The following is a 17,529-nucleotide window of genomic DNA, read 5'->3' on the forward strand; positions in this document are numbered from 1 at the left end:
TTCTTCAACTCTGGATTTGAAGATTTTTGTTCATTTATTTGGTGAGGTCTTTCCTCTTATTTATTTGTGATTATTTGGAATTCACGTAAGGGTGGTTTTGTGAGACCATTCGTAACTCGTTTGTAATCGTTTGAAAACTTATTTGGTTGATAGTGGAATTGGATTTCGATCCCGTGGACGTATCTCAAATTGAGAGAATCACGTAAAAATTCTTATGTTGCTTTTGATTTAATTTTTTCACATTAATTTTTATTCTCATTGATTAATTTACTTGTGAGAAATCACATACCTTCCCTAACACTATACACGACCCGAATTCACCCTAAGCGTTCAGTTAAAACCAAATCATTTTGACAAAAGAAATGCAACTATACAATAATCAATACAACAATGATTCATCCCACTAAAAATATCACCACTAATAGCACTAATGCATTAAAAAAGTAAAAAAAATAAATAAATAAAACTCCAAGACCAAAACATCACATCATTAATGGCGAGACCCACTGCCACCTAATTAGTGGGAGCACTAATTACTGCTCCCAAGTATTTTTCTAATCAATATAGGTAAAATGTGTTCCATGCACCTCCATTGGGTGTTTATTCTCAACAAACTACCCAAAGACTATTTCTACATAAAATCCAACGACCATTTCCAAGCAACAATATGCATAATCTCACCATTTGTATTCCAAAGCTCTCAATTTTATTCTAGCATTACAATTCATAGTTAATACCAAAATTATCCACAAAATTACATCAATTTCAATATATCAAATTTTAGGGTTCTCCTCATAATTTGGGGATTTTTCAAAACAAGGTTTTCTCATACAATTTATTATAGTCAAAATAGATTTGATAAGGAGTAATTAAGGAAAATACACCCAAATCATCAAACCCTAACCCAAATCTCATGGTTCGTCCAAAATCAACAACAACATGCTAGTTTTATATTGAAAATACCACAAATACACCAATGAACTCATATTGTCAATAAAAAGAGACCCTAGAAAGAGGAGAAGCTAAAAACAACTATGAGTGCCGAATCTACTTTTGGCATAGAATAGCTCAAAGATCTCGCCAAACTCTACAACAATGGTGTTTTCTTCGAGATCAAATCCAAGTCTAAATGCTCTAAAATCAAGGTTGAAGCCCAAGAAACCCAAGAGAAATCGCAACAGCAGAAAGAGAAAAGAGATAAGGATCAAAACTGATATTTTTGCGCCCTGATCTATCTTTTAGAGATCGGGACAAAGCGGGCATGAGCTAGGTGGTTACGGGCACGACAAAGAAAGAAAAGGTGCTAAAGCAGGTCTTCTGGGACAGTTCTAACGGTTCGTTTGGAACAGCTATTTTGGTAATTTTTTGATTTTTCAGTTAAAATATTAGATAAAAAAAATTAATATGTTTGAAATGATTTTTTAATTTTTTACGAAAATATGTGTAAAAGAAAAAAAAAATCGAATCTTGGCCTGTTTGGTAATGTTTACGCTTTCAGTTTATATTTACAAAAATTTTATAAACTAGTTTTTGTTAATTTTTTGTTTATTTTTAGAAAAACATAAACTACAAATGCGTTTGGTTTAGACAAAATGTTTAAAAAAATTTAAAAATATAAAAAAAGAGTGAGAAATGGCAAGTGGTGATAGGTAGTAGGTGGTGACGAGTGGTGGTGGCGGAAGACGGTGGTGGAAAATGATGGCGGGTGGTGGTGGCGGAAGACAGTGGTGAAAAATAGTGGCAGGTGGTGGGTGATGGTAGCAGAAGACGGTGGTGAAAAGTAGTGGCAAGTGGCGGGTGGTGGCGGCGGCAGAAGACGATGGTGGAAAGCGGTGACGGGTGGGTGGATGGTGGTGGTAGGTGGGTGATGGATGGTAGATGGCAGGTGGTGGTAGGTGGGTGGTGGTGGCGAGTAGGTGGCGGTTGGTGGTGGTGATGGGTGGGTGGTGGTGGCAGGTGGGTGGTGGGTGGTGGTGGTGGTGGCCGGTGGCTGGTGGGTGGCAGGTTGGTGGTGGGTAGCAGGTGGGGAGTGGGTGGTGGCGGGGGTGGGTGGTGGTGGCGAGTGGGTGGGTGGCAGGTGGGTGGTGGTGGTGGGTGGCGGGTAGTGGTGGCAAGTGGGTGGTGAGTGGTGGTGGGGGTTGGTGGCGGTGGCGGAAGACGATGGTGAAAAATGGTGGTGGGTGGTGGTTAGTGTTGGGTAGTAAAAAAAAAAAACTGAAAATTCAAAACGAAAACATATTTTTTTTTTTAGTTTACATTTTTTGGCCAAATTTATAAATTGCGACCACTGATTTATAAATCAAAAATTTACCAAACAAGTTTTTATTTGAGTTTTTAAAATTTTTATAAATATAAACTGAAAACGTACCAAACGGCACCTTAACTTTTTGTTATAAGTTATAAAAATTTTAAATTTTTTAATAACTTTTTAATTTTTAAGCTAAAACAAATACTTGTTGAACGAAATACTTGTTGAACGAGATCTAAATATAAAAATAGCAACTCCAAACAGCAGAAATGAAAGTAAAATAAATAATAATAACAACAATTAATGTGATCCATCCATTCATAAACCCGAAAGTGTGATGGGGCATCCGTACAAGTGGATTCAAATCGGGTTTTAGAACCAAGACACTACAAGCTAGAATTCATATTGTGGATTAAACAGCTTAATTGGGGCTTGCTAGGAATTAAAAGAAGAAAATTACATTTCCACTATCACAACACACATTGCCCCACTTTGTGCTCCTACTTGGCCCTATGGTTTCTATATACCAGCTGATCTTCCTAGTCGCTCTCTCAAAATCTTCACTCCCATGTACCTGCACAACCGCACGTCACAAGAAACCATTAGCGCCTCAACTTTATACCTAGTTATAAGGTAAATCTAAACATGTGTATTGTGATCTTAATTACCTGCCCAACATCATTACAGTAGCTTGAGGATTAGTACCGGGTGACTTACTAAATGTTGAGCCATCGATGACACGGAGCCTGTGGACACCAAGAACCTTGTAGTTAGCGCTCACAACCTTGCCTATGTGGCACCCACCATGGTAGTGCCAAATTGTAGTTACAGTGTCTTTGCAAAACTGTTGCAAGGACTCTGTGTCATTAGTATGTTTGGGTATGAGGTTGACATTAGCCTCAACACTCATATTAAGCAGCTTCTCTAAAGTTTGTTTGTTGCACTGAGTGAAGTTTGTGAAGTGTTTGGCTCTCACAAGCTTCTCAACTATACGAATGCCACCAACGCATCGTTGTAGATCATAGGGATGGCTGAAGTAGTTGAAGGTGACAGATGGGTTATCGTTGACATTGGTATTGATGAGACTGAGCTGGCCTGTTGAAATGGGTCTGGCAATCTTCTCTAGAATAAAACCTCCCTTGAATGCTTCGTGTGGTAGCTGTCGCTTGCGTTTGATGTAGGCCTGTATAGCTTCTTGGGTTCTTTGCTTTGGGGGAATGGTGGAGAGCTGGCCAATCTGCTCACAAAACAATATAAAGTTTAGTAAGGAGCAGGTTTAAAATAGAGGGAATCACTCAATAGTGGGGCAAAAGAAAAAAAAAAAAATGCAGAAGTTGAGTTGCACCTACCATGTTCGTGTAAATTTTTCTTCTTCTTTTCTATCCCACTATTAAGTGACCCTCCTTTTAAAACATGTATCGGGATTTTAAACTTTTGATATCATTATTTGTATATTGGCCCATATTGTCTCATATTGACTAATCAATGACCGTATCACCAATATTGATACTTATCCCAATACCATTGTTTAAAGCATAACCAAAAACATAAAATATGAAAATACCGCGAAAAAGTATAGTAACAGCCTATGTTATACAAATTCAAGAGATTCAGGCGAGGAACTTCTATATTCAAGTAGAAGAACATGAGCACTACATATCAGCAAACTGCGATCACAAAATATTTCAAGGCATGATATGCCTTTCTACGATTTAGTGGTGAAGTCAGACTGTCAATGTAAATTGTAAATTGTGTAAATTACCACACCACCAACTCCACCTACCATCTCCACTACCACCCACCACCTCCACTACCATCCACTACCACCACTCACCTACCTCACCTACTCCCAAATCCTCTCCTATATAATAGCTTGTAATATACAAAATATATACAACAATCTTGTAATACAAATCAATCAATAATACATAAATTCTTACATGGTATCAGAGCAAGGTTAAGAACCTAGTAATTTTCGTTCCACCGGCGGGCGGCAATCTCGCCTTGGCCGCCCGCCGGACAAACCCAAAATTCCCTAATTTCTTCTTCAATGGCAGATTCTTCAACAACACTTCACCACCGCAGCACCAATTCCTCTCGGCACCCGTTGGATCCCACTTTTCCTCTCATCAATCCAAACCCTTCTCGAGGACACACATCTCACACACCCATTCACGTAGTAGCAGCAGGGAGAGACACACCACGGAGGAGAACTTGAGATACACACTACACACACCATTCACATGTACACCACACAGCACACAACACACGGGGCTGGTTCTCTCCTTCCACACACAACACACGGCTGCCAACATACACATGCATGGACACACGGCAGAACAACACACATGAAATTTCTTCGAGTCCACCACCACTGCCCCTCCTCTCACTGTTGTCCTTCTATACACCACCATCTCGGTCGTCTTCATCTACCACCCCTGTTGCTCTTATCCCAAATCGTCTGTCATCCCTCCCCCATCATTTCTGTCTCTTTCAGCCCTTAGAAACCAATAACCTTGAAGCTTGACATTGGCATTGGCGTGCTCTTTAATCTGAGCATCAAAGCTGCTCTGCATTTCCATGTTCTCAGATCCCACAATGATTTGAGCTCGAAGCTTAATCTGCATCTGTTGCAGCTCCTCTTGTTGGCTCGCAACACTGTGAAGCCGCTGCTGCAATATATTATTGTCCGAACTTCCATCAATGGTAATCGAGCAGAAGTCAACATCAGCCGGCTCTCTTCCCTACTGCACTCGCGGTTTCAGCCACCACTGCACTCTCTCTCACCATGCACACACGCACACACAGCAAACACACAAGATACACACACAGACACCCAAGCACATACCCACACAGCTCTCTCTCACCTCTCTCTAGCTGGGTCTCTCACGAGACACACCCATCACACAGAGATACACATTAACAAAAGACCAAACCCAGCTCTCTCTCTCTAACAGAGCTCTCTCACTGTCTCGGCACCTCTCTCTCTCAGAATTCCTCCTTTATTTTATTTTTTATTTCCACCACCTCCCTTTCTTTTTTTTTTAAACCAATATTTTTGAACAACCAACCCAACAAACCATGTGCTGGTTTTACCAATTCCTCCTTTATTTTATTTTTTTATTTCCACCACCTCCCTTTCTTTTTTTTTACACCCATCTTTTTGAACAACCAACCCCACAAACCATGTGCTGGTTTTACCAACTCCATGGACCACCCTACACCCAAATCCCTGACTATTTCATATTTTATTACTCTAATGGCTGGCATCGTCCATTATCACTTTCTTTTATTTTATTTTCTCTTTTTTTAAAAAAAAAAAAAAAAAAAACAACCCATAACCATTTACAAATTTGCACGACAAATCATATTTTATTCATCTCAGGGATTCACCCCGATCACACTTACACACACACACACACACACACACACACACACACACACACACACAAAAAAAAAAAAAAATTACAAACAAACAACCACATTCACAGGTGGGATTTTTCTTATCTACTCTGCCGCCGGTCTCTTCTTCTTGCCTCCGTCCTGGGTGGCCCTTGCCGGTGCTGCCTCCGTGTTTCCCACTCCACTGGGCATGATCACTACTCCCTGCTCCTCCACTGCAGCATATGGCGGCCCTCCAAATCGGAACATCACGGTGGCCTTCCGCTTCAGCTCCTTGTTTTCTGCCCTTAGCACGCTTATCTCTGCTCGCGCATCCTTATACATGCGTTGGAGCAAAGCCAGCTGGGCGTTTAATTGCTGCACCTCATTTGTCCTACTCTGCAGCCGGTGCGACAAGTTTGTGACCGCCGTCATGGACTCCACACATGCCTTCAAAGTATACTGATTAGCCTCCACATCCGTTTGCACTGCCATTTTTTGCTCCACCGACTGCATCGGAAAGTTCAACGGAGCAACCCCAGTGGTGTTTGGTTGAGGTTCACGGGACACCGCACCAGTTTTCTCTCTTGTTGACTCGTTGAGGTCTGGAAAGAGGGTGAGCAGACTCCGGGAAGACGAGGTCATTTTCTAGGCAACAGAGTATTACAGACTATCTCTCGCAACAGAGTGTTACAGACTCTCTCTCTCAGCACAACGAAGAGTTTTTCAGAGAAATCGCAGGTTTTTTGTCTCAGCCTCTGCCTCAGCCTCAGGTTCAGTCTTGGTTATATAGCCGAGGCAGCCACGCGCATCGCGCGCCTCTTGACGCCAGACAAACCGGGCACGCCAGCCAAGGCACTCACGTGCCTCGCCATCATATCTGGCACGCCTTTTAATGCATCGGGCACGCCTTTTGATGGCACGTCTTTTGACAGATTGGGCACACCTTTTGAGGGCACGACTTTTGAGGGCTCGATATATATCTACATGTATATTTTTTGGGCAGCCTATCTACACACTCATACAGTGTCTTCTACACCGGTCAGCTTTATCAATCCCTTTGTTTCAACCTCAAATAGGTTTCTCTCTTCACACCTATTTGAGTTTGAGGGGGGGTTATTCACAGTATCATGTATAAGTCGCTCATGGCGCACTGTGCACCACCACAACCTCTGCTACAACGGTCCGACATGACCCCGTAAACTGTCCCGACATTTGATTCCGGTCAGCTTCTACAACGGTCCGACATGACCCCATAAACTGTCTTCTACACCGGTTCGACATGACCCCATAAACTGTCTTCTACAACGGTCCGACATGACCCCGTAAACTGTCTTCTACATCGGTCCGACATGACCCCGTAAACTGTCTTCTACAACGGTCCGACATGACCCCGTAAACTGTCCTGCTACAACGGTCCGACATGACCCCGTAAACTGTCTTCTACATCGGTCTGACACGACCACACAGTGTCTGCTACATCGGTCCGACATGACCCCGTAAACTGTCTGCTATAACGGTCCGACACGACCATACCGTGTCTTCTACAACGGTCTGACACGACCATACCGTGTCTCCTATCCTGTTTTATTTTATTTATCAGTTTATTTTTCTGTTTTGTTACTCTCTCCAAACTCAAGTTGGCTAGTACCTATCATCCTTGAGTTTGAGGGGGGCTGTCAATGTAAATTGTAAATTGTGTAAATTACCACACCACCAACTCCACCTACCATCTCCACTACCACCCACCACCTCCACTACCATCCACTACCACCACTCAACTACCTCACCTACTCCCAAATCCTCTCCTATATAATAGCTTGTAATATACAAAATATATACAACAATCTTGTAATACAAATCAATCAATAATACATAAATTCTTACAGACAAAGGGAGAAACAAATTGCAGACACAAAATAATTTACAAGATCAGCAACATATTTCCTCCGAAGTCAAAAAATGACTACCACTCCACGTACTTTTAACACGTTAAAAATATGATCGACAGCTTGAATTTCAATTGATTTGGTGCCAATAAGTAGAATTTAACTAACCTCAGCTGATACAATTCCATGATTGCACCGAATGCTATCCTTCGACTGCCCAAATCCACTACTAGCCTCAATGTACACACCCATCTTGGTAACTCCTACAATTTGTATCAAGGACTGTTCCACAGGTCCATCAGTTGGAATGAAAACCGAGTTCAAGGGGTTGTCAGCCATGCCTTTCCCAACAAACACATTGTCAAGCACAACCGATATGTTCAACTTTCTAAGTTCAGCTTTGGGTCCAATGCCACTCAGTAGTAGCATTTGGGGGCTGCCAATTGCTCCACACGACACTATTATTTCACTCCCTCGCCTCTTCGACAGAAACGCTGTGTGTTTGTTCCCATGTTCATCTTTGAAAATGACTCCCAGTGCCTTTGGTTTCTTCCCTGCATTGGAGATGAACAACTTATATTGGCGCCTCTTTAACTTTTTTTTGCCATTGAAACACCAGGCACACAGAAACATAATGCAGCATGGGACACAGACACATACAAGCTAGCATTATCTCATTTTGTGTTTTGTTTTTGTGTTTCTAACATTAAGAAAAAGAAAGAAAAGAACCTAACATAACATGGGACATAGACACTCACGAGCTCGCTTGTGTCTCATTTTGTGTTTCTAACATTATTGCTCTCATAATATTGTGCATATGTAGCTATTTTGGCCATTGAAATACTTGGCACACAAAAACAGAACACAGAAACACTCGCAAGCTAGCATGTGTCTCATTTTATGTTCCATTTCGGTATTTCTAACATTAGTGCTCTTACAATATTGTGCCAAACAACACAACATATATCCAAATGTAAACATTACCTATCGTGTCAAAAACAATCTTTTGAACTGTGGCATGAATCAAAACATTGAGTTTTTCAGGGTTCGCGGAAGCAAGCAACTCAGCAGCAGTGTGGCGGTGGCCAAACTTGTCAAAAATGGTTCCACCAACCTTGGTTCCATACAAGTGATCATAAGTGAATCCATTAAAAGGCGATACCCCAACTTCCAAAAGACTGTCTCTTACGGCCATCTGCCATGGCGCCAGGTTTGGCCTATGAACAATTTGCTTCTCAATCCATCGATATGACTCATTCACCAATTTAGCATCCCAACCTACATTCCTAACATACCTGCAAGCCAAGGAGTTTCATCATCAAAGCATGTTCAGCTCGTTTCTGTCATAAATTAGATTAATTAAGAGTTAAAAGGGCAACATTTGACGTGCAGAACAATGTTACATTATATAAATTTTCCATTTTAAATCAAAACTTCCATTTTTTTGCAAAATTTAAAAGGCAATGTTAGTAGTGCCCATTTGAGCATTGCTCGGTATCAAGCTTGAGGTGAAAAGTGTTTTGGAATGAAAAATGCTATACAAACAAATTGACCTATTGAAATTAAATGATATGAAATTTTAAATTTTCAAATTATTTTCAAAATTCATAATCAAACAAGTTTTAAATTTGGCATTGTTTAGTTTGTATTTTGAGATATTATTTCAAAAATAATTTTTTGGAGAGTTTATAAAATTTGAAAATTTGTTTGATTGTATATTTTGAAAATAACTTTAGAGTTTTGGAATTTGGGATGATTTGATATTTTTTTATAGTTAAATAGATGGGTGCGAGAAAAATTGATTGAGAAAGAGAAAGAAGAAAGAAAAAATGATTGATTGATGTGTAATTGAAAGAAAAGTTATTTGGAAATTTCTTCCTAAAATGTTTTCTAAGTATTGGCTAAATAATTTGTTATATATATATATATATATATGAGCGATTCAAAAAATATACGTAAACAATAAATAAAATGTGAAGAAATGAAAAAACAATGTAATAAATATGAAACGTTTTAATGTATGTAGATTGAGTGGAAATAAATCAGAAAAATAGTTTTAAAATTTTAAAAGCATTTTTTGAACTAATATATACCTATGAAAGTCTGTCCCATATATTATATTAGATCTATTTGCAAAGTACGTTTAGATTAAGTACGTAAAAGTATATATAATAATAAAAAATAAAAATAAAATTGACTATAATATTGTAAAAAGTTTTGACTCCTTATGTAAAAATATAAGTAAAATTGACTGTAATATTGTAAAAGTTTTGATTACAAGACAAAAAATAAAACAAAATTAAAAAAAAAAAATACAAGACCCAAAAAAAAGTTTAATTAAAAAATTAGTTTTGAAAATTCCTTACTAAACAAGTTTTCAATTTGCAAATTTCTAAATGCAACTTTCAAAATATACAACTAAAAAATTAATTTCAAAACTCATAACTAAACAAGTTTTAAATTTTCAAGACTCTTTTTAAAAACTTATCTTCCAAAATGAATTTCAAAAACTTATCTTCTCAAATTTATTTATTTTTATTATATTTTTTTGGTGCAATACACTTTTAACTATTAAATCTTGTCTCGAGATTTATGTGCATTAGAATTGAAAAAATAAATAATTAAGGACAAGGAATTCTTAACAATCTTTCAATAAGCAATTTAGAATTCAATGGCGGGATATGGGTGGGTGGGGAGGTGTATCGTTGTCGGACAACCATAAATGTTAGTACTATGTATCTTTTTATATACCAACTCGCTATTATAGGGACCAAAATACTTTTAAATGAAACTAAAATAAATATTGATGACCAACCCACACATACAATTTAAGGCAGGCATAATAAATTTAAGGAGAAATGATATATAAGTTTATTTTCTAAACTTAGTAATGCGTCAATAAAATAATTAGTTGATAACTAAAGAATAAATGTGAGAAATACTGAGTAGCAATACATCTAAAGTTGGTCTAATTTTTAGAACTGAATAGCAATACTCATTTAAAGGAAAAAAGAAAAAGAAAAAAAGAAGATCAAATCATCATAAATACCATATCCATGTTTAAAATGAACAATAAACAAAAACTTGTATGAGGAACCTACAATTATCACTTCCAATCTTCTAAATTATGCGTGAACAAAACAATCTTTGGACTATTAAAGTTGGAAAAACTATGTGTAGTATTAGAAAAATAATTACAAAATTATTAAAAAATTATAACTTTAATTATTAATATTAATAAATTTTTTCTATGATTATAATTATTTTTGTAAAAATGCATCCGTTTAAAGTTTTCATATGATGTGATTTATTAACATCCATGAATTAAAAACAAAAATAAAATGTTTCATAATTACAAAATAAGGTGGGTGTTTTTTTTTTTTTTTTTTTTTGGTGTCTTTTCTCTCTCTATTTAAGAGTTGTTTGAGATGACCTAAATAAGTATACTTTTTATCTTTTTACGAAAAGATGTACAAAAAATTAGAGAGATAATATGATAAAAAAAAGATAAAAAGATAAATTATTTCTCATATACCAAACTTGGCCTTCATGTTAAACGTGGTTTCAAGACTTCCACCTTTAGTAAGACGACCAACCAGTACTCTACCTAGTGAGGCCCAGTTGAGTACTATCAACATCTTACAGGGACTATTCACCCAAAAAAAAACAGCCACTGGGACTGTACAATGACTTTATATATTCATCCATGAATGCATAATGACACAAAACTAACTAACATTGCTCTCTGTAATCAAATACCAGAATCATCAGAGAATTTCATTTCAGTGTAATTCTAAAAAAAATATTTATATATTAATAATAATTCTTATAATATTAAAAATTAATTTTATAAATTTTTTTAAATATTTAAAATTATTTTTTCAACTTTTCACTGATTATATCCCATCAACATTGGGGATTCAGAAAGCAATCCAAACCCATGTAACATTGGTCTATGCTAACATGTATCCTTTAATTTAGGAAAATGTCTCGTAGCTCAAATTTTGTGGCTCAAAAGTGGCTCAAATGGCCAAAACGACGTCGTTTTGGCCATTTTTATGTTGTTCTGTACTCAAAACGACGTCGTTTTGGCCATTTGAGCCACTTTTGAGCCACAAAATTTGAGCTACGTAGCAATGTCATTTAATTTATTATTTTCTACGTGTTAAATAGGGATACATTAAAAGAGTGTCCTATTTTATATATTTGAGTGTTGAATTAATTTTTAGTTACGATTTTTATTCCCTCCCCCTCTCTTAATACATGTATATATATTAGTGAGTTTTTTTTTTTTTTTTTAATTTTTAAAACTCAATGTGATAGGACCTTGTTAAGAGTAATGTTGCGCTTCATGAAAAAATTAATGAAACTAAATCAATTGTGATTGCATAACATGCAACACTACAAATTAATTTAATAGTGGAGAATTTTCATGAAACTTTCATAATATTTCTTTCATGAAATCTAATATTATTGGTTTTGAAATCAATAAAAAAATATATTAAATTTAATAATAAATATCTCGGAATTTACATATCTTTTATATTTTTCATATACCTTATGAGCACTTGTTAGCAAAACTTTTTGTTAAAAGTCCAGCAGGTTGTTTTAATTAGGGCACTTAGGCCATAAATTTAATTTTAAAATTTCCTCAAACTCTAATATTTTGGAATCATAAACATAATAACAATTTAAAAAATCATATTATTCTTACCTATTTGTCTTTTTTTTTTTACTATTGTACTTATCTGTTCACCTAATGTATCTATTTATCCATATCATCATCGCCAGTCACCACTGGGCAGCCACCTTTTTCCAACAAATTTTTTAGTATCAGTGACTTTTTTGGTGTTTGTGACTAACGGTCGAATGACGATAGATAAATATATATATATATATATATCCTTCAAAATAATAATTTCTCTTTCTCAACAAATAATTCATTAATCATAACCTTACAATCTTAAAAGTAGATTTATCATCAATTTTTCCTTTTAGTTAGACCAAAAATTCAAGGTAAAAATTGAGCAAATGAAGGAAACAAAAATCAAAATGATGCAAAAGAAAAAATGTATGGTCTACAAGTATTTTATTTTTTTTTTAACTTCATTCATTGATTGAAAATATCACGTAAATAATATGTACTTTGTGACTATCATCACTATGGGTGTGTTGGGGGAGAGAATTAGAGAGGAGAGGTAAAGAGTAGTGGTACCTCGTGCTGGCTCTAGTGTAGAAGCCAGCATTGATAGCAGTGCCACCGCCCAACACCCTGCCTCTGGAATTAAAGACCCCATCGGTGGATATGAAGGTTTGTGCTGCTGAGGTCCGTGAAGTGTCCACCAAAGAGATATGGAAGTTGTTCAGGTGTGACACATTTAGGTTGCCAAAGGGTACATCTCCCCTTTCCACTAACAACACACTGTAATTCTGAGAGAGAGTGGTAGCCAGTGGGCAACCAGCTGTGCCACCCCCTACTATTATGTAATCATATGTCTTTTCTCTACCACTCGATGATGAACTTGATGATGATGATGATGATGAGAAAGAACTTGCTGCCTTGATGAATGGGTATTCGTTTTCCCACCTGTTATGGCTGCTTTTACCTGCATATTTGCAACTTATTATAATGACACAACAACAAATCAACAACTTTTATTTACTTTACTTTTCTTTTTCATATCCAACTCATACAAAATTCAAATACAGTCTTAATCTAGCCTATGAAGAAATTATTATTATTATTATAAAATAATTGTCGTATAAAGACTTACAGCTTTAGTAATGGTCCAGACAAAAAAAAAAAAAAAAAAAAAAAAAAGATCACAAAATTTTATTCGAAATACATATAAAGAGGTGAAAATGTGAAGTCTTGTTTAGCCATGAAAAAATAATAAGAAGACCGAAAAATACTTTTAAAAATTTGGAGTGGATGTGGATGGTGATTTAGCTTAACTTTTCTTGATACCTCCATTGCAGTCACAATGTGAGTCTTGGGTGTGTAGATTAGATTTAGAACTTTGTCACAGAGAGAGAGAGAGAGAAATAAAAAAATAATGAAATGAGAGAGAGAGAGAGAGAGAGAGAGAGAGAGAGAAGAGGGAGGAGAACAGAACCTTGACAGAAAGCGAGAGCGTTGAGTTTTAGCCATAGGAGGAGGAGTAAAAGCTTCAGTGCCGCCCCAACCAAAGCCATTGAGAGTCCCCAGAGCCAGGCACAGAGAGAGAGATGAGAGAGGGGCAGACAACAAACGAAAAGACAAACTCACGATAGAGATGGAGATGGAGATGGACTTCCTCTTCTTCACGCCTTTCTTTGAGCTGGCTCTCTCCTGTTGGCCTTCTTCTTATGCTTATATTTCGACTTAAAAAAATATATATATTTTATCAATAAAAATAAATAAATTACAAATATATTCTTCAATTTATTTAAAATACGAATTATCCTATATAATTTTAAAAATTATGTCCTGCCTTTTTAAGTTTTCAGCCATATAACAAGTGACATTTTTTATTAATAAATTTTCAAGTCAATTAATAGTTTTTAATGATATGAAAAATATATTTCAATTAATAATTCAAGTAATTTTATTGTTATTTAATAGAGTAGTTGGAAATTTATTTTTTCTATTAATTACGTCAAATAAAAAAATTCTAATAATAGGAAATTTGTAAATTTTAAAATTACATAAGACAATCCATATTTTAAACAAACCTAATTAGGAGGTGTATTTGTAATTTACCTAAAAAAAACCTTAAAAAACTAGGACAAGAGATGTTAACAAAAATATATATTATGTGCCGGAGATTTATTTTAAGAATGATTGACCCATAAATCTCATTAAATGGACTTGTGGTACAACCAGTCCCACATTTATTTTAATAAACTCATAGGTCCTATTGTGTTTGGTTTGACAAATTTACCCTCATTTAGGCTGTGTGATTGCACCAAGGATCCTCTAGAGTATTTTTTTTCTAAAGTTTCCTAAAGTGGTGTATTGTTTGGTTGAGATTTAATGCTGAAAAATTGATGTGACTTGTCATTAAATCTCAGCCACATAATGCATCACTCTAGGAAACTTTAGGAAAAAAAAACTCTAGAGGATCCTTGCTCGTGTGATTGAATTGATTATGTCTCCATGTTTTGAGTGGTTTGTTCGTGTGCCACATTAGAAAAAAGCGCACCTAAGGCTTTTTGTGTTCATCCACACCAACGTTCCATCCATATTAAAATCTTTTCTAAATAGTGTGAGCCCCAAATTAGTGGGATACAATTTTCGTGTTTTGAGTGGTGTGTTTGTGTGTCACATTAGGAAAAAACTCACATAAGGGTTTTTGTGTTCATCCACACCATTTGCCAACCACATTCGAATATTTTCCAAATTGTGTGAACCCTAAATTGGTGGAACACAATCTTCTCGCACGAGGGTTTTGTAATCATTCACACAGATTTGGTCATCCCACAATCAAATCTTGCACTCCCTATGTGAGACCCCCAAATTTGGAACACAATCTCCACACTGGATTTTTGGTTACATTTGCTTAAAGGTTTTTGAATTTTGCGTAAATCTTGTTCAGAATCTTTAGTTCCCACATTGTACAAATGTAGATTGCTTACAGGGAAATGGAATTAATCCATTCCACATTCCGTAATTAGGGTTTGACAGAAACGTTTGGGTTGATATGTTTATATGATGTAGTGTTTGGAGGATGTTGGAAATACTTTATGGTTGGGATGTGTTTTTTGCGTAAAGCCATATGTTTTTTTTTTTTTTTTTTGAAACAGCCAAAAGGAAATTTATTGAAAATTATCAAGCAAAGAGACATTGATAATCAACAAAAAAAAGGAGCCCAGCAAAGCTCACAAAAAACCAGACAGGGCAAAAAAGGTTGGAAAGTTATCAACCAAGCAGCCCACTAGACAGAAGCATCCCACCAGCACAGAGACTCAGAGACAGCAACTGTCAAAACCCCAAGCAAATTGCAATACTGTTTAAATGGTCCTCCAACATTGGTTCATCAGCACAGAACAGAGCAGTCCCAAGTTTTAATCAGCACATAACAGCAGGATCAACTCCAATGCACCAAGGCAGGATTAACCCAGCAGGATCATCTCCATTGCAGCAGCCTCAAGACAACTCCAACCCAGTGTCAGCTGCCCAAGGCAGATCTGCTCCCCAGACTCAATCTTATTTGCCTCAGGTTGGTTAAGAAATCTTGAATAGAGAAATGGCAGTCCTTGAATCTATGTTTGAGCCACAACGCAACTCTTATTTTGATCAACTGACACAGGTCCACTAATTGAGGCGAAGCAGATTTGAAGATGCACTCATTCCTAAGCTTCCACAGAGACCATACGACAGCTAAGGGAATGACCTTCCATATCCATTTTTCTTTCCTGTTCAAAGACACACCAGCCCACCAGTGAAGTATACCTTCTACTGAACCTGGAATAGCCCCCTTCAACTCCCACCAGTCCATCATATCAGCCCAAACCTTCCATGCAAAGTAGCAATGCAGCAGGAGATGAGTAGAAGATTCAGGCTCATAATTACAAAAAACACATGCAGCAGGAGCATTGGCTTGTATCACTCCAATTTTCTGAAGAAAATCAGCTGACTTGATTCTGTTTCTCCATGCTAACCAACAGAAGAATTGAACCTTAGGAGGGGCAAAAGAGTTCCAAACAAACTTACAAGAAATGAGAGAGGGACTAAGGGAGTCAATTTTATTATTATAAGCAGAGGAGACAGAAAATAACCCAGATCCTTCAACCAACCAGACTAATTTGTCCTCCAGAACAGAACATGGAGCAGATGCAGAAGCCAGGAGCAAATTAAGCCTACTAACTTCCCTCTCTTCCCACTTATATAACCTTCTTCTGAATTGAAAATTCCAAGCCCCTGAATGTACCCTCCTGTCATATATTGATCTCAAGGTTTCTTCCTTGTTCACATCCAGTCTGTGAAGAGTTGGAAATTCATCTTTCAAGCTAGAATTGCTGCACCATATATCCTTCCAGAAGAATGTTCTATTCCCATCCCCTACCTTGATATGAACGTTATTGAGATAAAATACCATCAGGCTATTTCTTCTCTCTGGTATAGATATGATACCTTTCCAAACACAAGAGAGCCTGCTGCTAGGGAAGGAAGAGGGGCTCCAGCTGTTTACATCCAAATTATACTTGCTGCAGATTATTTTTCTCCACAGGGCATCTTTCTCGGAGCCAAATCTCCACCACCATTTTAGTAGCATACAATCATTAACCAACCTAACTCGCCTGACACCTAAACCCCCCTGTTTCACATTCTTTGTTATATCATCCCACTTAACCAAGTGAATTGGTTTCTTTGATTCTGACCCTCCCCAAAGAAAATTAGCCTGCAGCTTGTCAAATTCTCTAGCTATCCCTACAGGCATTTTAAATAAGGATAGGTAAAACATAGGCAACGCAGAGGACACAGATTTTAGCAGAGTGAGCCTCCCTGAGGATGATAGCAGCTTCCTTTTCCAACCTGCAAGTCTGCTTCTGACTTTATCAAGGACAGGCTTCCAAGTAGACTTCTTATTTGGGTTAGCTCCCAAAGGCAGCCCCAAGTACTTCAAAGGGAGAGTCTTGGGTTGACAATGTAATCTTGCTGCAAATTCGGATAAAGACTCCTCAGGGACATTAACCCCACACACCAGACTCTTATGGTAATTTATTCTCAGCCCAGAGATCACTTCAAAACACCTCAAGACCCTCTTAATATTGCACACCTCCATTTCCTCAGCTTCGCAAAACAAAATAGAATCATCGGCAAATTGTAGATGTGTTAACAACACTTCACTAGACCCCACATTCACCCCCTTAATCAGACCATGCTGCTAAGCTCTAGACATAAGGATATTGAGGCCCTCAGCAGCTATGTTGAACAAGAATGGAGATAGGGGGTCACCTTGCCTGAAACCCTTTTGAGGGGGAAACTCCTCTGTTGGTGACCCATTGACTAACACAGAGAGTTTGGCA

The 17,529-nt window shown here is 37.1% G+C and overlaps 2 protein-coding genes across 2 annotated transcripts; both read right to left on the reverse strand.

Moving 5' to 3' along the window:
• Positions 1–2,490: 2,490 nt before the first annotated feature.
• LOC114319519 (protein HOTHEAD) lies at positions 2,491–13,848 on the reverse strand. The gene is made up of 6 exons (XM_028266546.2): positions 13,635–13,848; positions 12,734–13,124; positions 8,503–8,813; positions 7,687–8,072; positions 2,917–3,485; positions 2,491–2,822 (listed from the first exon to the last, which is right to left on the reverse strand). The coding sequence occupies exons 1-6, from the start codon at positions 13,711–13,713 to the stop codon at positions 2,768–2,770; spliced, it is 1,791 nt and encodes a 596-aa protein (XP_028122347.2). The 5' UTR covers positions 13,714–13,848; the 3' UTR covers positions 2,491–2,767.
• A 2,656-nt stretch (positions 13,849–16,504) lies between these two features.
• On the reverse strand, positions 16,505–17,285 carry LOC145823916 (uncharacterized). The gene is made up of 3 exons (XM_082923475.1): positions 17,036–17,285; positions 16,692–16,930; positions 16,505–16,561 (listed from the first exon to the last, which is right to left on the reverse strand). The coding sequence occupies exons 1-3, from the start codon at positions 17,283–17,285 to the stop codon at positions 16,505–16,507; spliced, it is 546 nt and encodes a 181-aa protein (XP_082779601.1).
• Positions 17,286–17,529: the final 244 nt, after the last annotated feature.

This window comes from Camellia sinensis, chromosome 4 (genome assembly GCF_055761805.1).
Source record: "Camellia sinensis isolate YWXY chromosome 4, ASM5576180v1, whole genome shotgun sequence".
Classification (NCBI taxonomy): domain Eukaryota; kingdom Viridiplantae; phylum Streptophyta; class Magnoliopsida; order Ericales; family Theaceae; genus Camellia; species Camellia sinensis.

Excerpts from the sequence above, each read along its gene's own strand:
- LOC114319519 (XM_028266546.2), bottom strand. The coding sequence starts at position 13,713 with ATGGCTTTGGTTGGGGCGGCACTGAAGCTTTTACTCCTCCTCCTATGG. Across the intron at positions 8,073-8,502 it reads GATTGTTTTTGACACGATAG|GGAAGAAACCAAAGGCACTG; the intron begins GTAATGTTTACA and ends TCTCCAATGCAG. Across the intron at positions 2,823-2,916 it reads ACTGTAATGATGTTGGGCAG|GTACATGGGAGTGAAGATTT; the intron begins GTAATTAAGATC and ends GCGGTTGTGCAG.
- LOC145823916 (XM_082923475.1), bottom strand. The coding sequence starts at position 17,285 with ATGGAGGTGTGCAATATTAAGAGGGTCTTGAGGTGTTTTGAAGTGATC. Across the intron at positions 16,931-17,035 it reads AGTCAGAAGCAGACTTGCAG|GGATAGCTAGAGAATTTGAC; the intron begins GTTGGAAAAGGA and ends AAATGCCTGTAG. Across the intron at positions 16,562-16,691 it reads GCAGCAAGTATAATTTGGAT|GGGATGGGAATAGAACATTC; the intron begins GTAAACAGCTGG and ends ATATCAAGGTAG.